Here is a 27,165-nt window from a genome sequence, read left to right on the forward strand (position 1 = left end):
GGAGACAGAGACCCACATTGGAGCACCGGGCATAAATCTCAAGGTCCAAATCAGGAGCAGATGGAGAGAGAGCACAAGCAAGGAACTCAGGACCGCGAGGGGTGCACCCACACACTGAGACAATGGGGATGTTCTATTGGGAACTCACCAAGGCCAGCTGGCCTGGGGCTGAAAAAGCCTGGGATAAAACCGGACTCTCTGAATATAGCGAACAATGAGGACTACTGAGAACTCAAGAACAATGGCAATGGGTTTCTGATCCTACTGCACGTACTGGCTTTTTGGGAGCCTAGGCAGTTTGGATGCTCAACTTACTAGACCTGGATGGAGGTGGGGGTTCCTTGGACTTCCCACAGGGCAGGGAACCCTGATTGCTCTTCGGGCTGATGAGGGGGTGGACCAATTGGGGGAGCGGGAGGGAAATGGGAGGCGGTGGGGGGGAAGAGACAGAAATCTTTAATAAATAAATATATTTTAAAAAAAAACATAAAAACACACAGACAAGTCATTCTTTAAGAAAATGTATTTGTTCCTCTACAGCAGAAGTGGGGAAGTGGAATAAATCTGTGCAAAGCGTGTGTCGTACCACATTCTTTCCAGTGCACACTTGTTACTACAACCTCACTCCCAGGTTTTCCAAATCCAGCACAAATCCTTCTACTCTGTTTTGGCCTTCATAGCTTCCTCCTCTCTCAGACGGGCTTTCCTTTCCAGGTTCAAGCTTGTTAAAGACTCATGTCTTTTCGCCGCCTAAAAGGAGAAAAAAAAATGAAGAGACGATGACACCAGGCTGGGGAGGATGTCCTTCCCCTGGGCTGAAATCAGCAGGCTGACTCGCAGCACAGGCCAGAAGTGGTCAGCTGCCTGGCCGCTGGGCACAGTAGAGTCCTGGACACACCTTCTATTCTGACTCGAGTGTCCAACCCATCCGAGGAGAGAAGTGTATTGCTCTCCCTTCTCTGCCTTACACCCTCTCTCTCCAAACCTGTCTCTTTCCCTTATCCGCTTCACTCTGATTTATAATGGGAGCCTTCATTCCATCTCCATCTCCCTGTTTTCATTTCTCCGTCCCTAACTTGTGAGTGTGCTTTCTGGCACCTTTCTTCTCTTTTAACAAAAACATTTAGCTTTGCGATTCCCAGGCTTTACCAAAATACTACCCATGAAGACTTCTAGAATGATCTATCCTCAGACGTCACTTTCCTTGCTTCCCTCAGTGTGAACTGTTAAATTTCTATGAAACTTATATAATCAGGCCTGTTTTTATGTCAAGTTTGTGAATCTCGCAGTCACAGAAACTGGGATTTTCTGACACCCCTGTTATTTCACACGTGAAGCATCTGATGTGAGGAGGAAAGGATGGGGAAAGGACAAAGCAGAATGGTCACTAACTTATCTCTCCCAATGACACTTAGCTCTAAAGTTTTCATTCTAGCACACACCCTTGGAAGGTGCTGGAGGACACCCTAGGAGAATTATTTGCTTCTGGAGATTTTTAACATCAAGTATTTCTCCGAATTCTAGAAATCCACATGTGTATGCACAGGCTTCTGAAGGTTTCAGTCTGAGAAATACGAATGAGAGGTCAAATGGGGAGAAAGAAAAAGGGAAGTAGGCCAGGCTCATTTCCAAGAGAACATCACTCGGGTCAGCACCCTCGCCCCTTTGTGCTCCTGTGAGGCCAGACTGAGATGGCTAGAATTCTTATGTGACTGCAAGGCACAGAGAGTCAAGAGTTCATGTCCTCTTCACTCTGGAGTTGCTCAGGATAAGGAGATCAGTTCATAGACAAATCGTTTTTCTTTTTTGGTTTTTCGAGATAGAGTTTCTCTATGTAGCCTGGCTGTCCTGGAACTAGTCTGGCCTCCAACTCAGAGATCCACCTGCCTGTGCCTCCTGAGTGCTGGGATTAAAAGGCACTACTGCCTGGCAGAAGAATCTTTTGACTCTGTAACAACAGCTAAAGGAAAGCTCTAAGTGAAAGCTATGACAGAATTAGACATGACAGTCAAGGTGTGTTCTTCAATTTGAATGCACACACATATATACACAAGCTTTAGACCTTACTTATTTTTATTTTATGGGTATAAATATTTGCCTGCATGTGTGTACATGTAACCACATGTGTGTCTGATACCTGTGAAGGCCAGAGAGGGTAGCAAATCTCCTGGAACTGGAGTTACAGTTGGTAGTGAGCTGCCACATGGGTGCTGGGGATTGAACCTGGATCCTCTGCAGGGGCATCAAATGTTTCTAACCACTGAGCCATATTCTCAGCCCCCAAAGTAACCATATTTTAATAACAAGGTAGTTTATAATAACTCATTTGGTAACATGAAAAATCAGATCTAAAGTTTTGCTTTTCTTTTGATTTTTTTTTTTAAATCTAAGTTTTTATCTCTCCACCTACTATGTGACTTTTTGAAATGCATGGTGCATGTGTAAGCTTCAGTTTCGTTATAAAGCATGGTGGTGAGAAAGCCTCTCAGTCTCTCACATCTGACTTTAAATAGGTGCTGCATGCCGGGCAGTATGAGTGGTGGCGCACGCCTTTAATCCCAGCACTCGGGAGGCAGAGGCAGGCGGATCTCTGTGAGTTCGAGGCCAGCCTGGTCTACAGAGCTAGTTCCAGGATAGCGAAGACTGATACACAGAGAAACCCCGTCTCGAAAAACAAAACAAAACAAACAAACAAATTGTTTTACTCTCTCTGTGTGCAGGCACACACATACTTTGGAGTACATGTGGAAATGTCAAGACAATCCCTAGGAGTTGATTCTCTCCTGCCACTTGTGGGATGCAGGGATTAAACACATGTCATCAGGCCTGTACACAAGTGCCTCTGCCTGCTGAGTCCCCTCATCAGCCCACTGCTAAAGCTTCCTAAGCTATGGTTTCCTCATCTCAGGGTAGCAGCTATTTAACAAAGCTATCGTGAGGTACAAATGAGGTCACCACTCCAAAGAGCATGCCATGCAGTAAGCATTTAGTCAGTAAAAGTGGCTTCTTCTGCTTAGACCTTTCCCTTCTCAGACTAAACCAAGGAGACAATGGTGGCTTTCTTCATCTTTGGGGGAAAGCATGCAGAGACAGAGAGGAGCTGGCTCTTACCTTCTTACCCTCAATAACCATATAGATGCATCCTGCCACTGTCAGGGCAATCATTAAATAGCTGACCTTCACCCGGAGCCTGTTCTTTGCAGCATCAAGCATCTCAAACCTAGCAATAGAATGAGCAAACATCATTAACCCTTTTCTTTCTGTACCCGCAGCATCACAACTTAAAAATACACTTACGTCTGTAAACACAAAGCAGCCAGGACCTAGAGACCTCATAGCACCTCGGGATCAAGTTCACAACTTTTTGTTTTTGGAGACTGGTTCTTTCTTACAATATAGTCTAGGCTAGCCTGGAACTCATTTTTCTCCTCTCAAAAAGTCCTACTATGAGCCGGGCAATGGTGGCGCACGCCTTTAATCCCAGCATTCAGGAGGCAGAGGCAGGCGGATCTCTGGGAGTTCGAGGCCAGCCTGGTCTACAAGAGCTAGTTCTGGGACAGGCACCAAAGCTACAGAGAAACCCTGTCTCGAAAAAACAAAAAAAAAGTCCTACTATGTTCTCAAGTTATAACAAAAATACAGTTCAGAAAAAAAAACAACTAACATAGAAGAGTTAATATTCTTTGTGAAATCCAGTTTTCTCCCCCATATTTAAACTTTTTGCACATGGGTAAAAGGTTTGCCTGAAAGTATGTCTGTGAACCATACATATGCAGTGTCTGAGTCAGAGGCCAGACAAAGGTATCGGATTTGGATCTCCTATGAGACAGAAGGTTATAAGCCACATGTGGGTTCTGGGAATTGAACCCCCATTCTCTAGAAGAGCAGCCAGCGCCCTTAACCACCGAGCCATCTCTGTAGCCCTGATTATTCCGATGTTTAATGTGGGGGGTATTAGAAACTATTTTATTAATTCAAAGTCTTTTTCATTTTTATTAATGCATCTAACAGTGCATTCCATATAACAAAACCTACACTTGCTGGGAATAGTGGCACAGGCCTTTAACTTAAGCAGAAGCAGGAGGATCTTTGTGAGCTCAAGGCCAACCTGTTCCCTATATCAAGTTCCAGGAAAGCCAGGGCTATGGAGAGAGACCCTGTCTCAAAACAAACTTTAGGCTTTATTTCAAACAATACAAGCAAATTTGTATTTTTCTCTAGCCTCTAACCTAGCTTTTGGCTCTGTCTTGAACCGGGACTAGATTTGAGATTGCCTGAGTCAGCAAAATAATCCCTTAAATGTTAATCTTGTCATGAAGGCTAAAACTTACTAAAGCTGAGTGACAGTGAGCTGGAGCTTGGGCTTTTTGGCAAGCACCTAGCATATAGCTTTTCTAATCTGCCCTCTGACGGATGACCTACATGCCCTGACAATTTCCTGGGTAAAAGCAAAGAGGCATAACATGCAAGAGTCTGAAGAGAAGGCTGGGTAAACAAGATGGCTTAGTAGGTAAAGGTGCTTGCAGCCAAGCCTGATGACCTGAATTCATTCCCAGGGCCTATATGGCAGAAGACACTTCTGTAAGGTGTCTGACTTCTACACAGATGCTGTGTCATGAACACCACCCCAAGACACTAACTGAATAAGTGTAATTAAAATGAAATGAGAGAGAAGGCTATTTATCCCTGTGATTCTGAAGGAAGGCAGTGGGTTGTGGTTATACCATGGTACCTAGAAGAGCAAGACAGGACACATGGAGTCCAAGTGGGTCTCCCCAGCGGGTGTGCACAGGAAGTGACTATCTCTAAATAATGGGACTGGAATGCTTTCTACTTTCTTCTCCCAATAGTTAGCATGTGTAATGTTGAACATCAGCAAGAGCAATGGCTTTCAAAGGCTGCCGCGGAAGAGGCCCAGGCAGAGAAGGACTGTGAACACATATACAGTGTGATGGAAAAGCTGGGACTCAGGAGGCAGATTGAACCTGGAGCTCTCCAGGCACTAAAGCTGGGCCTGCAGGACAGTAGGAACCAGGAACAACTTGTCAAGATAGTGAATTGTTTAACTGCTTAATTAAAATCAACAGAGATCCCACTAGCCACAAAAACAAACAAAAATGAAAACCAAACCAAACAAACAAAACAACAAAACCCAAACCATTTTAACTTGTGTGGTAGCTGGAATGGGTCTGTCTTCCTATAGTCTAGGGCATAGCTTACACTCAGGAGACAATTTATAAAGGAAAATATGCTTCAATATGGGTATGACATTTTCCACTCATCTCAAAAGGAGCAAGTTTGGTTAAAAAAATAAACAGACATCAAGTTGGGAGGGATGAGGTATTTCAGGCCTTGTGAATCTGGGGTAAATCCTAGCGACTTTGAGAAAGGCAGGTTCTGATTAGGTTGGTCTGGAGTGGGGCCCTGAGCTGCATTTCTAACAAGCTTCTGGGTTGATTGACAGCCAGTTTGCTACTCTGCAAATAGGGTAAACAGCTTTCTCAAGTTTTCAATGCAGGTTTGAATGGACATTCTTAGTTCTAGGATTCAGAGTTTTGCATCCAGGCCACACTTTGAAAGAGAAGGCAGGCTTGTGCACTGCTTGTGTTGAGTTTCACAACCACTCACACTGGAGTCCATGGACCAATCCTCTTGACATGATTTGTTTTCTTTAATTAGTGATCCTGAGAGCTGGGATCTAGTACAGTGGCAAAGCACTTGCCTAGTATATGTGAGGTCCTGAGCTTCAACCCCAACCATAATAGTAAGATAAATAAACAGAATTTTTAAATAAAAAAAGAAAAGAAAAAGAAGGAAGGAAGGAGGGAAGGGCATGGGTGGCTGAATTAGATCAAAACACAGATGTATGTGTGAACTCCTTGGATAGTGATGATAATGAAAGACAAGAGAAGCGGGCCTGCTAAGAAGCATCAACAAGACAATCAGTTGCCCAAACCCAGGAAAGAACTTTCCAGAGTGACTCACCAGGTAGTATTTTGGGTCTGAGAGGATCTAGGAACCAATGAGAAGGGAAGCAAGGTATGCACGCACATACACATGCACACACGCACACACACTATTTCACGCGGGTTGAGGAGGACTAAGGCTTTCCTGCTGAGGTAACTGGGGCGCCTTGTGTTCTCTCACTCACCTAGCAGGGGCTGCAGGGCTCTATGAGCAGGAAGCAGATACATCCCGTCTCCCTGTAAAAGATGTGCTGCTCGAACCCATGTCCTTATCATTTGTGACTTCAGACCACAGCAAGAAGGCCCAGGAGGTTTCTTGCTGACAGAAAATGCATGACATTTACTCCCATACTCTGAAGAGGATGCCCACAAGGGAGAGAGTTTCACTTCCAGCCACATGCTGGCCAGTAAGGGTCCTTAGCAGAAGACTGAACACTGCTTCCACCTGAGATAGGTTTGCCCCCATGGGGCATGTGACATCACCTAAGGACACTCTTGGAGAGAGTCTGCTGGCATCTAGAGGGTAGAAGTCAGGGATGTTGTAAACATCCTTCCATACACACGGCAGTTCACAAAGTGTCAACAGTATTAACTAAGGCAGCAAAACCCTGGCTTAGAGGAACCTGTATACATCACTTAGAAATTCTGAAAAAGTTGGTTCCAGCTGAGGTTTAAGGAGGTAGGAGAGAGAGAAACCCCTTCCTGGTTGTGAGCGAAACCTGAGGTAAGCAGCGTATGAAGAGGAAGAAGTTTATAAACAGCAGGCTGAAGTGTGAGAGGATGGGATCACTTACCTTGAAGGAAGCAAAAGAGCTGAAGATGAGGAGGATCGGGAGGCTCTCTGAAGATCTCCCAAGAGGTCTCACCTCTTTGGGGACAGTTTCAAGACAGGGTTTCTCTGCGTAGCTCTGGCTGTCCTGGAACTCACTCTGTAGACCAGGCTAGCCTCGAACTCAGAGATGTGCCTGCCTCTGCCTCCTGAGTGCTAGGCTAATAGCATGCACCATCACCTCCTGGATGAGGCCTGAGGCCTCACCTCTTAAAGTTTCTACTGTTTCTTGTGAGTGTAGCCATGGATAGGCTTTGGAAGATGTTTAAGACCCAAACTAAAGCTGCTGCATCACAATACTATCCTGCCCAAAGCTGATTCTTGGGAGGGTTTTGTAGGATGTAATTTTTATCATTGTGCTGAGCTTAAAAACAAGCTAAAACAACGCACGCTATTGTTTTCCACGTTCCTGGAGCTGGGGATGCAGCTAAACATGGCTGCTTCAGCAGCGCACAGGTCCACCCGTCACTAGGTAACATACAGACAGGTCCACCTGTCACTAGGTAACACACAGACAGGTCCACCCGTCACTAGGTAACACACAGACAGGTCCACCCGTCTCTAGGTAACACACAGACAGGTTCCCAGCAGTCATTGTTCTGGGTACTTGCCAACATGAAAACACATAGAGAATGAAGAATGTTTCTAAATCTGGTCAGAAGATTTTAAACAGAGCTCAAACGCACTCTGCTTTCCCCATCAGAGACTAGTGAGAAACTCAGGCTGCATATGACCCTGCCAGCACTCACGAGATTGTCTCCGGGATTTCTTCCTCCTTCTTGAAGCGTCCTGACCACAACAGTATCTTCCTCTCGAAGTCCGTGGGTTTGTGCAGGGGCACTCTGTGTCTGTAAGATTCTGCGGAGAAAACCAGGTAAGAATCTTGCATGAAATTTTTGCTGTTTTTTTTTTTGTTTGTTTGTTTTTTCGAGACAGGGTTTCTCTGTGGCTTTGGAGCCTGTCCTGGAACTAGCTCTGTAGACCAGGCTGGTCTCAAACTCACAGAGATCCGCCTGCCTCTGCCTCCCGAGTGCTGGGATTAAAGGCATGCACCACCACCACCCAGCTCTTGCATGAAATTTTAATGTTCAAATCAAGCAACAGATAAAAATACTGTTTGTGTCCTGTAGCCATTCAGTGAACAGAAACAACATGAGGCTTCAGGTCGATCCAGGGCTTCATGGACGAGAGGAGGACTGCACAGATGCCTGTTTTCAAGCGTCATTCCACAGCGCCATGAGGACCAGGGTAAAATATAAGGCCTAGCCGCCACAAAGGGGAAAGACTACCACGAGGAACACTAGGATGAAGAGGATGCGCGGATAATGGACAAAAGCGTGCCCATCTCCAGTAGAGTAAGAAAAGGGCTTATGGTTAGATTACATTGACAGACATGGACATCAGGCTGAGGAATTCACTAGATTGGGGATACACTTTTTATTCTTGTTTACATACAAGCCTGGCTGGCCTGGAATTCACCATACAGATAAACCAAGATGGCCTGGCACTCAGAGACCTACTTGCCTGTCTCCCTAGGGCACGTATTAAAGACCTGCATCACCAGAGCTGGCCCCGGGAGATGCACTTTGAAGCCAGGAAGGCATTGCTCTTCTCAGTCTTCACACCAGAGAGAAGAAAGGAAAGGGCAAAGTACAGATCTGGCAAAAAGCCCAAGCAGGGACTCAAATAAAAAGGTGAGGACTGGTCCTGAACCAGAGTTACAGCAGCATTAAAGTCACGCCAAAGACAACAGAGAACTGGGAGATTGAGTTGTGACAAAGAAGGGCTCCCAGAGAACCCCAAGCCCAGAGGACTTAGGACCAGCAGCACTGCTAGCTAAATCGTTATGAAGAGAACCGGTGAGGGAGGAAAGGGGCACGAACGCCAATTTAGATTTGTTCAAGTCTGAATGAACGAATGTCCCTCAGTCCCCTGAGGAGGGTCCATTGATAAGTAAGGAGTAAAGATAAGCGTTTGTGTGAAGGGTGAGCCACTGAGGTGCTGAGGAAGAGAGAGTGCCAAGAGCCATGCAAGGGAACAGGAGAAAGCAGTAGAGGAAGCAGAGATTGCTGATGAGGCAAAACAGGGCAGGTCCCAAAGACCGCCAGGGAGAGGCGCTCTTGAAAGAGAAGTCACCGAGAATGGGAAGCAAAGATGAGGGACTCACAAGGTGCTGGGATGAGACAGGAAATTCACCAACTGTAAGCCGACTTCTACCCACAGCCCCCTCGCCTCTCAGAGACATCTCTTCCACTGAGAGCTACACTTTACCTCATGCCCAGCACCACATCTTTGCTTTCACCTCAGGAAACAACAGTAGAGGAACAGGAAAGCCATGGGGGGGGGGGGGCGCCACCAGAGTGAGAGCTGTACAAGTACAGAAACGGGCTGGCCTTCCATCTTTCTCGGGCTGTCACGCTTGTCTTCATACTCCCCTTCCACCTCAAAATGAATTTAAGCCACTTGAGAAGAGGATCTAGAAGTCAGGTGTAGGTTACACACCTATGACCTCGGCCTGTGAGGGCAGCTGGGGAGCCGATGGATTGGCTTTGAGACTCTGCTACACAGTGAGCCAGAGTATCCCAGCCTGGGATACTCAAAACACTGCCTGCAGCCCCCTCCTGCCCGCCCCACAAAAAGAAGGGCAGTTCAGAAAGAACAAATAAGAAAAAGTAAAAATTAAAACCATTCCTAATGCCACTACCATAGAATAGTCAGTATGCTTTAATTTGGGTATATTTCCTCAGCTTTATCTGGGTGAACATGCATTTTATATGCAAGTACAAGGCTTATGCCTTCATACAAACAAAATCTGATCTCTACATATGTGTGTGTGTATGTTTGTGTATGTGTGTATATATACATATATATGTGTATATATATTTTTTCATAGATATGTAACATTCTACAGTACTACAGTGTTTATAAGAAACCGCCAACAGCTACATGTAACCATTCTGAGTTTGACATTTAGATGTAAACATATATGCTATACACATGTAACATCTTTACACTCCTGGTCTTTTCCATATATAGTGATTATTGCTTAGGATAGATCCCAAACCCTGAAAGGGAAACACCAGGATGAAGGGAAAAGACACGTTTTAAGCCCTTTAGGGATGGTTCCTTTCTATTCACCAAGACCTGCAGGGCCCAAGTGCACCCCAAGAAGAAGCTTGCAAACACAGCTGGGACATTACAGCTATGCATCATCCCCCCATCCCTGCAGTGGCAGCTTGGCCTTAGGTATGAAGTCAGTGCCAAACCCAGAATTTAGCCTCATTATATTTAATCTCAAACATAATCTCTTGATGTGGCTGGGGAGATGACTCGGTCAAGCACGAGAATATGAGTGTAATCCCCAGACCCACAAAAAAAAAACAAAAAAACTAGCCAGGAGTGATGCGCACACCAGGGGAGGCATTGGCTGGCCAGTCTTGTCAAACCGCTGACCCTCAAACTCAGTGAGAAACCTTGTCTTAAAACTAAAGTGGAGAATGGTTGAGAAGGACACCTGTTGAATTAATTTGGTTTGTGAGATAACCAGGCTATTTAAAGATAAAACAATTATATTTTATTTATGATAGGGGGCAAACTCACGAAACAGGAATAAGAAGTCCAAGCTCAGCTATACTGTGAGGGAACCACACAGAGAGAGCACACCTGGGCCATGGGCAGTTTTTTCTCCAGGTCCCAAAAGCTACACCCTAACTTGGTTCCACCTCTTAAAGATAATTGGTTGACAAAGATTCCCCACCAGACACCGGATGTTAGCCTGTGGCACACGTGCACACGCGCACGCACACACACACACCATTGCACACTGTGAACACAACCAATGCACGCACAGTAAGGAAGGCAATGCAACAAGACTGGACATGATGGAGGACACACTGGCCTACCTCTTCAGGTTCTTTTGATGCCAAACAATTCTAAGGGGTGGGGATGGGGCCTGCCTATTCTATAAATAGATAAAGCCACAAAAACTTACGGGTTGGAGCTTTGGAACTTTCTTGTGGCTTGGTGCAAAATCCATTGATCCTCTTCAAGTCAGTGTTTCTGGTAGACCTTAGAGACGAAGAAGCATTTCTTTCATATAACCTAAAGCAATGTCCTAGAAAAGAGAGATACATATTTCAGAGAGAAAATGTGATGTTTTCTCAAGAAACACTTGTAAGCAGCTGAATGTGTGGTGCAGGTCTGTAATCCTGGCACTCAGGAGGGAGAGCTGGGCAGAAGTTTGAGGTCAGCCTGGGCTACACAGTGAGTTTCAGACCAGCTATACAGCAAGACACTGTCTCCCCATCCCTGTCCCCCAAGAAGAAAGGACAAGTCTGCAAGTTTTCAGTTATATACACAAAATACAAATCAACTCATAGAAGTTGGGTGTGGTGAAACAGAACTTGCAAGGTTGAGGCAGGAGGATTTCACATTCAAGGCCAGTAGGGTTACATAGTGAGTTTACGGTGTGCCTGGGCTACTCTATCCCAGAGAAACAAGCAAACCAAACAGACAAAAATTCAGCTCTTTCATAAAACTGAAGTTAGCTCATGTAGAATATACAATATATGTAAAGCATATAAGCTACACCTGTGTAAGAGATGACTAAGGTATATGCTTGGTGCTATTTCAAAATATAATTGCTTTGAAGATTAAAAATAAAATTTAGCCATTTACACCCCTTTAATCCCAGCACTTGGGAGGCAGAGGTAGGTGGATCTCTGTGAGTTCGAAGTGAGCCTGAACTACAGAGTGAGTTCCAGGATAGCTAGGGCTGTTTGTTACATAGAGAAACCCTGCTTTGGAAAAAAAGAAAGAAAGAAAGAAAGAAAGAAAGAAAGAAAGAAAGAAAGAAAGAAAGAAAGAAAGAAAGAAAAGAAATAGGAAAGAAAGAAAGAGAGAGAGAGAGGGGGGGGGAGGGAGAGAGGAAGGAAGGAAGGAGAGAGAGAAAGAAAGAAAGGGAAAAAATGAATTACAGTATATTTATCAGGAAATTCTAGCAGGTCCTTTTCCCAGGTGTTCAGTCATACTCACAGCTGGCAGTATTACTTCTCTATTTCTTAAAGACAGGCAGTGGAAGTTTGTAAAGAATCAAACTGGAGGTCTGTTCTGTTTTGTAAGCCTGTTTGTTTGTGTTTTGCATTACATCACAGACCTAGGTGTTTGGGGCATAGTGGCACTTGTCTGTGAACCCAATCTTGGGAGGCAGAGGCTCAAGGAGCAGAGTTTGAGGTAATTCTCTGATACATGAGTTGAAGGCTAGAGTAAGACTTTGTCTCAAAACACTAAGCCTCCTTCCTACCCCACTACAGGACCCCATGACAATTTTGTCAGTAGTGATGCTGTCACTTAGTGAGTTGACCAGAAGGTGCTACCCCACCCATGCGACCCCTCAAAGCTCCGCGTCACCCACCTTTCCTTTGTGAGCAGCAAAGGTAACTGTTTTCCACCTCTTATTTAATATGAATTGCAAGATGGTGACATTCTTTCCCACATCATTGGGTTGCCCTTAGGTTCAGGATTAACAGGATCATGGGATGAATGTTTGCATGAATAAAAACACATGCATGCATGCATACACACATCCATGCACGTGCGCGCGCGCACACATACACACACACTGGTCCTTACAACCTCCCAGTTGACCTTCTATTGAAAAGCACTGTAAGAAGCGCCTGCATCACATGTAATGCTTCCGTTATCTGTTAGCCCTCAAATGTTCCCATCTTTGGTTAGGAGGGACCTTTGTGGTGGCTCCTGAGTTCCTTCAAAATGTGACCAGTGGTTGTTGACAGCTTCCTCCCTCTCTGACATGTTCCAGACCCACTTTGACTGTTCCCACCCCTGACTTGAAATGACACATTCTTCCAAAGGGATCCGGGGAATGTTTTTAGAGACCCCACAGGGACCTTCATGTCTCCACTGCTGAGCTTTTCAAACACCACAGCAAGTTAGGGAAGAAAGGGTTAATTTGGCTTGCACTTCCATATCATAGCCATCACTGAAGAAAACCAGGACAGGAACTCAAACAGGGCAGAAACCTGGAGGAAGTATCTGATGCAGAGGTCCTGGAGGGGTGCTGCTTACTGGCTTGTTCCTTACAGTTTGTTCAGCCTTTCTTTTTATTTATTTATTTATTTAATTTCCAGGACAAGGTTTCTCTTTAGAGCCCTAGCTCTGTAGACTAGGCTGGTCTCAAACTCAGAGATTCGCCTGTCTCTGCCCCCCCCCCCCCCCGAGTGCTGGGATTAAAAGTGAATGCCACCATAGTCTGGCCAGTCTTTTATACAGAACCCAGGACCACCATCCAGGGTGGAGCCACCTGCAATGGGCTGGGCCCTCCTCTATCAATCACTAACTAAGAAAATGTCCTACAGCCGGATCTTCTGGATGGATTTTTCTCAATTGTGGTTCCTTCTTTCAGATCACTCTAGCTTGTATCAAGTTGACATAAAACTAGCCAGCAGAGAAAAAAACAGATACCTTCTTGAAAGAATACTTTTAAGAAATACATTTTGGTCAGAAGCTTTTGCCTTCTGTATGAATAATTTAACCAATTAATGATTAAGCAGAATTAAAGCAGAGACATCCACCAAGTTTGGCGGGAGTGGGAGAAAGGGGGAGTCACCATGTGTGAGGCCAGGACATGAGACAGCAGATCCAATACAGGCCTTCTGAGAGCCAGCAGAGAGCAGAAGAGCCCAGGAAGGGAGCATCTGGGAAGCACCAGTGAGCAGGAAAGCAGGCAGGAAGGGGTAAGTGATGGACCTGCTGGGTCCCGGCACTCCGGGGTGCTCTGGAAACAGAGAGAAGGCCAAGGCTTCTTTTGTGTACCAGTGCTTTCACAGCTCTATGGGCAGATGTGCATTCACTAGAGGATAAAAAGCCTGCCTGGGAGTCTCAGAGCCTGGCAGACCGGAATGGTGGCTTTAATCGTGGTCACTCTTTCCTCCCTCCCCGGCTCATATTGTGGAGTCCTGAACCCATATAAATAAGGTATGTGAGGCTGTAGTTCTTTTGGTATCTTTGTCTGGTTTGGCATCAGGATAATGTGCCCTCATTAAATGAAGCAAGAAGTGATTCGAGATGGGAAGCTCACGATGTAGCCCAGGCTGGCCTCTAACTTTCAATCCTTCTGCCTCAGCCTCCAGGTGTTGAGATTACAGGAGTACAACACCACATCCTGCGTGAAAACTCTGCTCTTGTCTGTCCTTCCTTCCCACCCCACCCTCTTCTCTTTCCTTTTGTGCCCTACTGGGGATTCAACCCAGGCCCTTGGCCATACCAGCTAAGCACTTTACATTGGGCTATCTCCATTTCCAACCTTTTCTGCTGTCCTTTTTTAAAGAGTTATAAAGGATTAGTTCTAATTGTCCTTAAGTGTTTGGTCAGTTGTTTTAAGAAAAGATTTATGTACTCGTGTATTTTTATGTAATTTGCCTGTATGACTGCATGACAGAAGAGAGTATCAGAGAGAAGAGGGGATCAGATCCCATTACCATGTGGTTGCTGCTAACTGAATTCAGGATCTCTGGAAGAGCAGCCAGTGCTCTTAACCACTGAGCCATATCTTGGGTCAGTTGTTTTTGTTGGGGGGAGTGGGGGACAGATTCTCTCTGTGTAGCTTTGGAGCCTGTCCTGGAACTAGCTCTTTTAGACCAGGCTGGCCTCAAACTCACAGAGATCCACCTGCCTCTGCCTTCTGAGTGCTGGAATTAAAGGCGTGCGCTGCCACCACCCGACCCTTGGGGCAGATTTTTTTTTTTAAATATTTTTTACTCAATTTCAGTAATTTTGGGTATACAATTATTTGTAGTATTATCTTGTACTCTTCATGTCTTTGGCTACAGAAACGTCTGCTTAGCTTAGTGATCAGCTAAAAATCAGGCGAAGTCTCCCACTGACAAGCCCTGGGAGCCTCCACAGCCAGGCTCTGAGGTAATAGAGTATGTCTTGCCCTGAGGCAGGCAATTCCCCTCTAAGCCAATTCCTGCTTACACAGAACCTAAACGAGGCGAGGGAGGAAAGCTCTGAACCTTCCTTGGCCTTTCCTGATGGAGTACTTCCTGCATTCCATCCCAGCAGCAGCCAGAGCTCGTCAGGCCAGAACGGACACCTTCCTATCTTTTCCTTCTAAATGTTTCCGTTTACCCAGCTATCTCCTCTGCACTACGCTCAACAAGCACAACGGGCAGTTTTCATATACGTCCCAGAGACAGAGCTGTTAGCACAGCTCAGAATCAGGCAAAACACAAACTCTGTGAGAGGAGTTTCCTGCAAACCGCTACACAGGTCAAATGGCAAGAGAATCTCTGGGACCTGGGTGGGAGGCCACTAACCCCTTCTGCCTTCAACAGCTCCTGCTAAAACTACGGTTGCAGTTGCTGGTGTTCCAAGCTACTGTGAAGCTGACGGGAGAACGGAATGAACCAAGTTAAAGCTGGCAAGTCTTGGGGCTCTTACCACAGTTCACTCCGTTTTCTTGAACAAATGCTCTTCAGACCACAAGACCTTGCAAAATCTTGGTGGTTTTGATTTACACAATGACGGGTTTTCAGAGGTCCTCGCCCTCTGTACAGAGTGCCTGCTCATAAGAGACCCCACTCTTCCCTTCCAGGTCTGACCACATCAGCGCTGCCTAGGGTGGCAGGTGTGCCCACGTCCAAGGAGATGCGACTGCTTTCACCTGTTTCCTCACTCTGACTAAGGTAATGCAATATCACAGCACCAGCGCTGATCTGAGGGTGAACTGGAAAAACAAATGAGAACATCTGGCAGGACATGGGACATGCGGCAGGCTCTACACATCTGGTTCACGTTCCGACATCATTCAAAAGTAATCTCTACAGCACTTTTCAGCCACCCCAGAGGGCAGAAGTCCTGACCAGGACAGTTCCCAGGCTGTGAGGTGTGTGAAGATGCCCTTCAGTGCCACTGTTCTTCATCCTACAGACAAAAGCACACACTGCTCAGATCCTCAAAGCTCAGTGGAACCTGAGTTAGCTGCAGGCCTGTTTGAAACATACCACACAGCTAGTGACTGCTCATTTTTTTCTTCTCTTTTCTTTTCTCCTCCCTCTTATCACACAGGGTCTCATGATGTAACCCACACTGACTGTGAACTTACAGCAATACCCCTCAGTGCTGGCATAGCAGAATGAACTGGCATACTCACGGGAAATGCACATTTCTAACAACTCCTAGGGTGGAGGAGCACTGCTGGCAGAACTGCGCTTTGAGAATCTCGTACCCCACCTCCACCAGTGGTGGGAAAATACATAGAACATGCTGGGCAGTGGTGGCTCATGCCTTTAATCCTAGCACTCGGGAGGCAGAGGTAGGCGGATCTCTGTGAGTCTGAGGACAGCCTCGTCTACTGAGAGTGAGTTCTAGGACAGCTAGGGCTGTTGTACAGAGAAACCGTGCCTTGAAAAACAAACAAAAACCATATACACACACAAAAAAAATTCATGTTTTTTACATATATAGAATATGCTGTGGCTGACAGAAGACAGACACACACACACATATATATATAAAACATAAAACTTGCCATTTCACCTCTTTTAAGTGCCTGACCCAGCTGTACCAAGTAGATTTGGTTAAACCAGGAAGCCACCTATTTAAAGTGACCTATAAGGACACACCCTTTGCAAGGCTAGGCTAGGGCAGGATAAGTGGAGCTCACTAGACAGACTTTGCTCTTTAAACAGAAAATGGGGGAAAGGCAGCAACTGTTTCCTCAGCAGCTCCTTTCCAAAGAGAACAGAAGACAGACAGCCACTCACTCAGTTCTGCAGTAATAATAAAAGAAAAACACCAGCCTGTGGAGTACTCGGCAGTTATCAGCCACAGAAATGTATATGGAGATAGTCATTCACTCACCCAGCAGATAGTAACAAAGAATATACTATGTGTATTTAAGCACAAGACACTTTTGGCAATATACAGAACAGATAAAAATCTGTGCCATTATGACCTACATTCTAGTGTGAACGAACACACACACACACACACACACACACACACACACACACACACACGTCAGAAGTGCCAGAAAGGAAAAAATAAATGAAGGAGGACACTGGGAAAGGACATATATGTGTTTGAAATGAGTATGTGATAGTTTAGTCAGGAAAGTCTCTTTCAGAATGCTACTTGTAGCTTCAGGGACCACGAAGGGGCCAGAGAAAGCAGAAGGGGGTAAACGATGGGAGAGACTATAGACCAGAGAGGTACCCCGGACAAAAGTGGGGCTGGGGTTTGAAGACCCAGATCAGAAACATCTCCCCGACTTTCCTTACTGCTACTTACACTATGACAGTAACTTCTACTTCTCCAAAGGATAAATGCTGATGGACACACACACACACATGACCAATTATACACATTAGAAATGTAACAGACTAGTGTAAAAATAATTTTTAATGTTAGAAGTGGTTACTAATAAAAAATTAATACAGGACTGAAGGAAAAAAAATAATAATTTTTAAATGTCACTACTACTGAAGACAGTTGTTGTTTTGATTTTATAACAAAATGAGAGCACAAAGAAGCCAAGTTTCATTAAGACTTTCCTTTTTGGTCCCTAAGAGATAAAACACATTGCCCCAGATATCCAGGACAGAAATTTTCCATTCTCTGGAGGATCAAAATTACAAACACACAAAACAAAAGAAAAACAGCCCTTTAACCCTGTCGGTGCACGAGAAGCCTTGTTGGTCCCTGGCTGACCAGAGCTCAGTCCCCAGAGCCCTAACAGGAAGTCCAATGAAGCCTCATGGCTGCCCGGAAGGCTCTGATGAGCACATTGCTGGTTATTTCTAGGAGTAGAGGTTCTCAACAGGTGTGGTGGCTTTAATTCTCACGCTCAGGAGGGGGAGGCAGGCAGATCTCTGTGAGTTCAAGGTCAGCCTGGTCTACAAAGAGAGTTCTAGGACATCCAGGGCTACACAGAAAAACCCTGTCTCAAAAAAATAAAACAAAAAACAAAACAAAAAAAAGCTGCTGGATCCCTCTGCCAAGTTTTTCATAAAGTAGATTTGGGTGGACCTGAGCATGGATGTTTCTACAACGTCCTAGACAGCTGACACAGTCTGTTACAGACTCACGACAAGTATTGCTGGCTGGGTGGGGGTTGGGGTGGGAAGTGAGGATCCAGGCAGTTATGGGCACACAGTTAATCACAGTACTTGGGAGGCAGATTTCTGAGTTAGAGGCCAGCCTGGTCTACAGAGCAAGTTCCAGGACACCTAGGTCTACAAAGAGAAACCCTGTCTCAGACAAACAAACAACAACAACAAATATAAATATATATAATATATGAATGAATGAAATATAGGCACTCAAGTACTCATATCATATTGTCTTTACCCTATACTTATATAAGATGTTACGTATTGATATTTCATATGAAAATAGTTAGAGAATTTGAAGTTATCTTACATACCGCAATACATCTGAACTGGGAGAGGAAAATAAAAGAGTAGGCATAGGAAATGCATTCAATTTAGGGTAGAATAAAGACATGCCGATATGACTAATGTGTCCTGGTAGCAAGGAGAAAATTACAAATGGTGGAACATGTTTTGTTAGTCTAAGACAGTAGTTCTTAACCTTCCCAATGCTGAGACCCTTTAATACAATTTCTCATGTTGTGGTGACCCCCAACCATAAAATTATTTTTGTTGCTACTTCATAACTGTAATTTTGTTAGTCATGAATTGCATATAAATATCTGATATACAACCCCCGTGGAAGGGGTCATGACTTCCAGGTTGGGAACCACTGGTCTAGGCCTTTGCTGTTCTCAGATGGGGCTAGCACCTCAAGGAGCTTGTTTAGAAGCGTAGCCAGTTCCCACTCAGACCCTACAATGTAAATCTACACTTTGAGTGAGATGAAAGATTACTTTTGAGATGCGCATGATGTGGGAGTGATGTCTTTCTAATCTGTTGCTTTCGTTGGTTAATTAATAAAGAAACTGCCTAGGCCCATTTGATAGGCCAACCCTTAGGTGGGTGGAGTAAACAGAACAGAATGCTGGGAGAAAGAAGCTGAGTGAGGCAGTTCCATGATTCTCACTCCCGACACAGCCGCAGGTTAAGATCTTCCCTGGCAAGCCACCTCATGGGCTACACAGATAATTAGAAATAGGTTAGGTCAATATGTAAGAGCTAGCCAATAAGAGGCTGAAACTAATGGGCCAGGCAGTGTTTAAAAGAATACAGTTTCCATGTAATTATTTGGGGTAAAGCTAGCCGGGTGGCAGGAAGCGGCCCGCGGCCCCTATTACAACATGCGCACACTCATATCCATTTCAACAGCTGCTGAGGACGGTGTGATGGACACCTGGAAACCAACGCTGCACACCACTAGGTCTGGGCAGTGTTTCTCAGGCTGAACCAGGAGCTCCACAGAAACGCGGCTGCTCACAGGCAGCTGCAGACCTTCAGGACTCCGCCACCAGCCTTTGCAGGATTCCCCAGTGGTTCTGATGTGCAGCCCCGTTTCTACACAGTCTTCAGTTCCTGCCTTGAGTTCTTATCCTGGCTTTCCCTCAATGACCGTGATGGAGACATGTAAACCAAATTTCCTCTCCAAGTTGGTGGGTCAGTTGTTTTTAAATTTCCATATATATTTAAATTTCATGTGAGTATTGTGCTTGCATGCATGCACTGCACCATGTGTGTGCCTGATGCTCTTGGAGGTCAGAAGAGGACATCAGATCTTCTGGAACTGGAGTTACAGAGGTTGTGAGCTACCGTGCTGGTGCTAGGAACTGAACCTGAGTCCTCAGTAAGAGTAAGTGCTCTTAACTGCTGAGCTCTCGGAAGTCACCGGCCGAACTATGACACCAGGATACAACTGCAAAACTTAATGCTTTGTCTCTGGTTGGAGCAGTGGCTCTGCCGTACGTACCATCAGCCTCTTTACTATTAATGCTCAATTCCTTACTCCAGACGCTGGAATCCCGCTGGACTTTGTCTGCAGAGCACAGACCCTAACACAGACACATCTGTGACATCTGTGGATATGGTCCTATAGTTCTATCTTTTCATGGCCCTGGGGAAGGAGGGCTTTCTTTCGCACCTCTCTTCCCCAGCACCCAGCTACCCTCTGCGGGTCCCACAATGGATGACCGAAGCTCACTGCACAGCCCTGAGACAATCTGCTCAACCAACTTATTCCCTTTTTCCTCCTGTTCCAGGCCAGGAAGTTCTAAGACCTTGGCTGGAAGAAGCCGTTTCTGAGGCAACAGTATTCCTCTCCCATGTCCCATGGAAAGATCTTTTTTAATTTATGTAAATAATGAGGCGGTTCTCAAATGAGCCCTCAGATGCCTGTTTAATCCCTTTGAAACTGGAGTACTGCTGATGCTATCACAGTTGTGACAGGAAAGGGCAAATCTGAGATGGATTTTTTGTGTGTGAGTCAATTTTAAATCTCATAAGGAAAAAGGAGATACACAGTATCCCAGGGATAGCCAAGTCCTACACATCAGTTAATCAATAGGTTATTTTTTAATTCACTGAAACTGCATGTTAAATTTTGTAAGTATTCAGTAGTCCTAAAGGAGTAAGTTACAGCAATCACATCTTTCACAGACAGACACTCTGGTCCACAGAAGCAAAGCTGAACTGCCCTGAAGACTCATAACAACGACACAAACAAACCTATCTATAATGCGCACTCAGCTTGGTCCAGATGCGACCCAGTGGCTTGGAAATTCACATCTGCAGCTTTTCTGACGGGGGATGGATCCTTCTGGCGTCAAACCCTGGTCTGCATTGCTTCTGTGCGTGTCACTGCCTTCTGGAGCTGTTGCGAGGCTGTGCCAGTGACACTGTGATTTTCTACAGGTTGTCCAAAACAAGTGACACCACCAGACCAACTCATGTGGCTCTGGGTACCATGCTCCCTCTGCTCCCCCACAGCTGAAATTCTTCATCTGCCACCACCTCCTCCCTGCAAAAAGCTCTGCCAAACACGCAGAGCAGTTTGAGCATAGAGAACAGTGTTTTAGGAATAGTCCTCAGTGCAGAAACCAGGGCAGGCCCGAAGAGAGAAGGGAAAATTGGACAGAGCATCTGGAGGGGAAAGCATGGGCATGGAACCCTTCGTCAGGAAGCGTGTCCACGCTGCAGCCCAAGTGGGCGACATGCAGGAAACAGGAGAGCCGTGATTACAGGGAAGAACCAGGAGATGAGAAACAGAACCAAGGACAAAACAGGCTGACACTGAGAGTTTTAGGCTGGCCGAACTCCTAACTACCATTTGTAACATTAGATCCATGGGAAAAAAAAAGTCTGAGTTTGAAAAAAAAAAAAAAACCAAACCCTACAAACTTATAAATAAATCTTTGGGACCTGGCCAGTTTTTTAATAAAGGCCTTAAACTGCTACTGGAACCTCATGGTCCGACTATAATAAGATGGAGCCACTCTTTCTTGTCCACCGCCCACCTGCACATCCTGCACACTCCCAACAGTGGCTGCTTGAAACTCTCTAGGCCTCAGCTGCTGGCTTTCGTTTTATGACAGAAAACAGGCTCTGATTCCATTCGTTTTTCCTCACACTTCCCTGCAGACTCATAAGAACACAAATCCCTCTTTCTGATGTGGTGACTCCTTCCATCTAGGACCCCCTGAGCGACATTGTGCCTAGCTCTCAGCACCTCTATTTCCTCCCTGTCCACTGCCTTCTTCCTGCCAAACATCACAGGCCCATCTTAAGAACAAAATACAACTAAACCACCTTTACATTATAAAAGTTTTACAGACAATTTGGAGGACACATAAAGGTGCGGTGTGGATGTGAAAGCCCTGCCTGTCATAGCTCCCAGGAAGAACCTGCTGTGTTTCTTTCCAGACTTTCTTGTGCTCACATAATCAGATACTCTTATCTAGATTATAGCAAAAAGCTACAAATACTACTACTGGATGTCAGAAACACCTCTGATAGATGTGTAACACCCAACGCAGATGGTAACTGAATTTAATCACACCCAGTCTGTCTCAATCCATCTGCCTACTTCGTTCTCTCTCTGAAATGGGGGACTCACTGTTGCCCAGGCTGGTCTTGAACTCTGGCTTCAAGCAAACCTCCGGCCTCAGCCTTCTGAACCTGTACCTTCCTCTATAAATATCTGTAATGGTATTTCTGATGATCTCCTAAAGATCACACAGTGGAAGGTTAAAGAGCAGAAGTAGCCCCTTAAAGTTCATTATATAACCAACTGCTTCCAGGAAGGCAGAAGCAACCTCTGTGTTCAACCAGCAGAGAGTGAGCATTTCTGTCTCGTGCCACAGTAAAATGGAGGTCCACGATCTGGGAGAAAACAGTCACCATTTCAACAGGTCTATTTTACTGCTTTGTATGTGTGTCTTTATGGCGGGGTCTTATGTTGCTCACACTGGCCTTGAGCATGCAATAAACCTCCTGCCCTCCTGCCTCAGCGCAGATCTTAGGACAAACAGGCATGCACACAATGCCTGCCTTTCGCCTTTCTTATTTCTAACAAACAGCCATTCCTGCAGTCCTCCAACTGGAAACTTACAGAGTTCATCTTAAAAAAATATTTTGGTTGGAGAAATGATTCAGTGTTAAGAGCAGTGGATTCAATTCCCAACACCTACACGGTTGATCACAATCATTTGTAACTCAAGTTCCAGGGGATCCAACGTCCTCTTCTGGCCTCTTCAGGTACCTTATGCATGTGTGCACAGACATACAATATAGCATCTAAAAGTTTATTTTTAATTCTAGATATGTGTGTGTGCATGTGAGTGCAAGTACCTGTGAACGCCAGAAGAGGGCACCAGACACCCTGGAGCCAAAGGTACAGGTGCTGGAAGATGAACTTCAGTCCCCTGCAAGCGATGCGATTACTCCTAACCACTGAGTCATTATGCTAGTCTCATCAAGCTATCTTAAATAGTCCACGCCTCCTGAATCATTACTCTCTTGAGTGCACGTCTCTGTGGCTGTTTCCATCAACGCCTCACACATAGCTTGCTGTAGCCCTTCACAGGTTAAAACAATGCATCCTGTACAGCTACCTTGTTAATTTTCCAGTTTAACAAAAAGGATTTATGCTTTGAAGTCTTTTTTTTTTTTTGCCCAAATCCATCAAGTTCAAGCTCCATACAAGCTGACACCTTTTCTCCTACTGCCTCTAGGGTAATCTGAGCTTTTCCTTGGTACTCCCTCACCTCTCCAGACCCATAACTACCCTTCTGCTTTGCCCATATCACTAGCCTTTCTGTTTCAATGGAGCCCTCAGTTGATAATCCTATCCCATTAAACTTTCCCTTTTCTAAATTCTAAAGTCAGTAGTGTAATGGCTCTTGAGAGGAAGAAAGAGGCAGGGAACTTCTGACCTACAGTGTTTACCAGTAACTCAGCAAAGCAGACTTTAAGCTGCCAATGTGACATTACCACTTTTGAAGTTGGGGGGGGGGTGTGTGCCCAATACCAGCAGGACCCAGCCCAGCAGCACTCACAGTCTGGTCTGTAATCTAGAGCTTAGCACATGCTGTATGCCCGCTAGTGCATTACATGAGCTGGTTTATACACTGCAATAAACTAGCCCTAGGAAGTGAGCAGTGTGCGGGACACACAGCATATGCTCACACAGAAACCTGCTGGCACCACCTAGAGCAATACGATAAGCCAAAATAGGAGCAGTTATAATGGATGTGATCTCATTTAGGGTTGCTTAGCAAGAACAAATAGAAGAACAACGAAGGAGCAAACTGCAATGGAAATAAAATGAGAGTCATGTCCCAGCTTGGCACCTAGGTGGCCCTTAGTAAGTAAATTCCCTTCCTAAGCCTTGTTTCCTCCTCCAGCGGGGGTGGTGAAGCACACCAGAAATCCGAGTACTTACTGGGGATTCCAGGGAAGCTGGGCTGTAATGAAGTCCTGTCTGAAAAAGCAAAAAGTATAGAAGTTCCCTCATCTATTTCAATTAGGGGACTAGATGACTTCTCAAATATTTCTCCAGTGCTCTGGGATATGGGATAAACAGAGAGGAGAAGCCCATGGTCTTTTGCCCCGGTAACAGCAATGAAAATAAGGTCACTGTAAAAGCTGACAGTCAAAGGAGCATAGGGCACTAAGGTATGACGAACATTCTGGTAAGTCCATTCAATCTTTTTGACTCACTCATCCTACCGAAAGATACAATGTCCTGGAACTAGAGCTGGATCAATAGATAAGAGAGCTTGCTTGCTATGCAAGCATGAGGACCCAAGTTCGCCTCCCCAGAGCCTATGTAAAAGGTCAGATGTGGCTACTTAGTGTAGTAACAGTAGCACTGTGAGGCACTGAGACTGGAGGATGACTGGGGTGGCTGCCTGCCTAGCTCCAGGTTCAGTGAGAGGATAAAGTAGGTAGATCAGGACACCTTACGTCCTTCTCTGACCCTCACACAGGCACACAATGTGCAACCAAACCTCTGCATACAACACACACACACACACACACACACAAAAAGATACAATGTTTTAAAAGTTGTATCTATTTTATTCAACTTTCAGGAGAAGAGATGAGAAAACTCACCTTATATTTGCTCAAGCCAAGATATTTCCTAGTGTCCTTCCATCAAAGCAATGTGTGCTAACAGATGCTGACAAGTACCATTTAGCCTCCAATTCTTCGTTACTGCTCCTTAAAAGAAGCTGCACTGCTCTGGGAAACGGATGGAAGCCCCAGGCCCTTTCTCCTACTTGTGCACAATCATAACATTTCAGATGTTCGCAAGACCTGCCATCTGTGGTGGCGTCCAAACATTGCAAGTCAGCATCCACACAATAAACAACTAAAGTCCGCCAGGCAGCTTTAATCCCAGCACTTGGGATGCAGGATCTCTGTGAGTTCGAGGCCAGCTTGGTCTACAAGAGCTGGTTCCAGGACAGGTTCCAAAGCTACAGAGAAACCCTGTCTCGAAAAACAAAACAAACAAACAAAGACCCACAACAACAAAAACCCAACTAAAGTCCATAAATGCTCTATGCTGTTTGCAAAGGGAGTCCACCCGAGATTGCCAATGGAAGTGGTTAAAGCACAGCTCTATTTTGTAAACTGAGTTGGGGTTATCTAGAACTCTATTCACCTAGAAGACTACCTTATGAGTAACATTCTGGATAAGACAATAATGCCTGGATTCAATTTCTGAGCTACACATACTTGGTCGATGTTCTCGAAAGTTCATTTGCTTAGGCAAGCATACTCCAACTTCACAAACACACTAGCATTTCTTGAGTTCCAGCTCGAATTAAGGGACCCCAATTGCACTTGGGAGTATCTCTGAGTTCCAGGTCAGTCCTGTCCACACAGGGAGCTCCATGCCAGCCAGGGCTGCACAGGGACTATCTCAAGAAAACAAAAAGAAGCCCCAACGGGTCGTGTGACTGTTAGACATGTACAGAGCCCAGTAGCACTAACAGCAGCGAGGGCCACAGATAGCAAATCCACTGCCTCCCTTGGGCCATCACATTTCTGACCAAGTGCTGCTGGACAAGTTTATTTAGCTCTGTGACTGACGCTCATTTATAAGGACTGGAGGGAATGATAAGGCCTGAGGGGGCTGCCGTGCAAATCAGAGAACGTAGGTGAAAGCACTGAGGAATAACACAGGCAAAGGAAATCACCGGAAGGCGCTCACTCCACAGCAGATAGTCACAGACCACGCAGAAGCAGTTGCTTGCTCACAACAGCCTGGCCATCCGAGGTTTCCCCATCAGAAGTAAAATAATTTGTTGCTAAATTGTGCAAGGAATTCTGTCTTGGTTAAGGGCCCAAGAGTGGCATTCCAAAACATCAGAAATCTGTGGAGACAGTTTAGATTCCCATGATGTGTGCTACAGTCTCGGGTCTAAAAAAAATACCCACTGCCAGACTTTCTTCAAGTAGTAAGTGGTTTCTGAATAACTCACAGATTGTTGATTCTTTCGCTTGCTCTGCTGAAAACTTTATAATACTTAATAAAAATGTACACAAAAGATTTTAGATGAATTAGCTCCTAACGGATACAAATCAAAACCAGTAATAGAATGAGGGCTAATGCTCTCTCTCTTCTCTCTCTCTCTCTGTTTTAAGCAGACTGGGTCTTAGTGTTTAGGGGTGTAAGCAAAGCTGTCCCGTTGAAACACATCTCCCAGCCGGTAGAAACTAACCTTTTCATTGGCAATTCCTCAAAAGTATGCAGCTATTCTACATTTGCCATTCCTTGCATTGCCTCATTTACAATGTACATTTGCATTGCTCCAATAGCAAAACATGGGGCTATTCTTTCTTTAAAAACTAAGTATCTCTTCAGTGATTTGATGCCGTGGAGCAAAAGATCATTATATAACGTGAAAGTTCATAAAGACGAGCACAAGAGTAAGTTACCCACCAAAGGCCCTCAAGAATCAGGCTGCAAGCCCTCTATTTCTCAACTTGATAATTCCAAGGCTCTCTAGATTTCCCCCAAGGCGGGACACATTCTCTTTACCAGCCTCCAAAACACCCGAACGCTCCAATGTTTTCTAAGAAAACAGGCTACTGAGCTTGCATTAGCGTAACACTTTCCCCTAAGAACGTGAAGCAGCTAATCGCACTACTGTTGAAACGTAATGTACTCCCACCCACATCTAAGAAAACAGTTGCTGGTGTTCTGTGAGATCTTCAAGTCCCTCACCTAATGACAAGCAGTGGAGGAGGAAAGCTCAACTAGGATAACGGATGGGGAAAATTTAGGGAGGAAAGCAGAAGTTACAGAGGTAACTCTGAGCAGGTGCTCGCAGGAGGAAGGGGACCGGGTCTCGGAGGCATCAAGGCACTAACTTAATTAAGATGGGATCTGGGTGGATGAGATCCAGGGTCCCGGCTAGCCCCCACTCCCCCTGGTCTGCTTAGCCGCTGCTGTCCTCCCACGGGTGCAAGAAGTAGGACACCCCCGCCGGTGATGCCCCCTCCTGCCGCCCGCAGCCCCGCGTCTCACCAGCCGCCAGGCGCAGGCCGCGGAGGCTCCCCATGGCCGCCTGCTCCGCCGACGCACAGCACCCCTCGGCGGTGGTGGCAGCACCGGCGCTCAATGTCACCGAGGGCCCGCGTGGGGAGGGCGCTGGGTGGGGTGGGCGGGGCGAGCTTGACGCGGCGGGCGTGAGGGACGTGCGCGAAGGGTGGAGGACGCGGCCAGGTGCCCAGCCTGCCCGGGCCTGAAGACCGAGGAGAGAGGGTGACATGTGCCAACTGTGGAGTGCTGAGTAGAGTTTTAGGACGGTGCAAGCGAATCACACACGTGGGGGGACTCGGGGCCCAGGGCCCTGCGGTGTGCAGGCACCGGGAATGTCCCTGAGGGAAGCCTGCTTCCACTTAGCGA

The 27,165-nt window shown here is 45.8% G+C and overlaps 1 protein-coding gene across 1 annotated transcript; it reads right to left on the reverse strand.

The window, feature by feature from the left end:
- Window positions 1–508: 508 nt before the first annotated feature.
- Fam162a (family with sequence similarity 162 member A) lies at window positions 509–27,043 on the reverse strand. The gene is made up of 5 exons (XM_075964690.1): window positions 26,785–27,043; window positions 10,787–10,909; window positions 7,545–7,653; window positions 3,112–3,220; window positions 509–750 (listed from the first exon to the last, which is right to left on the reverse strand). Exons 1-5 carry the CDS (start codon window positions 27,026–27,028, stop codon window positions 658–660), a joined length of 678 nt encoding a protein of 225 aa, XP_075820805.1. The 5' UTR covers window positions 27,029–27,043; the 3' UTR covers window positions 509–657.
- Window positions 27,044–27,165: the final 122 nt, after the last annotated feature.

Source organism: Microtus pennsylvanicus, chromosome 1 (assembly GCF_037038515.1).
Source record: "Microtus pennsylvanicus isolate mMicPen1 chromosome 1, mMicPen1.hap1, whole genome shotgun sequence".
Taxonomy (NCBI): Eukaryota; Metazoa; Chordata; class Mammalia; order Rodentia; family Cricetidae; genus Microtus; species Microtus pennsylvanicus.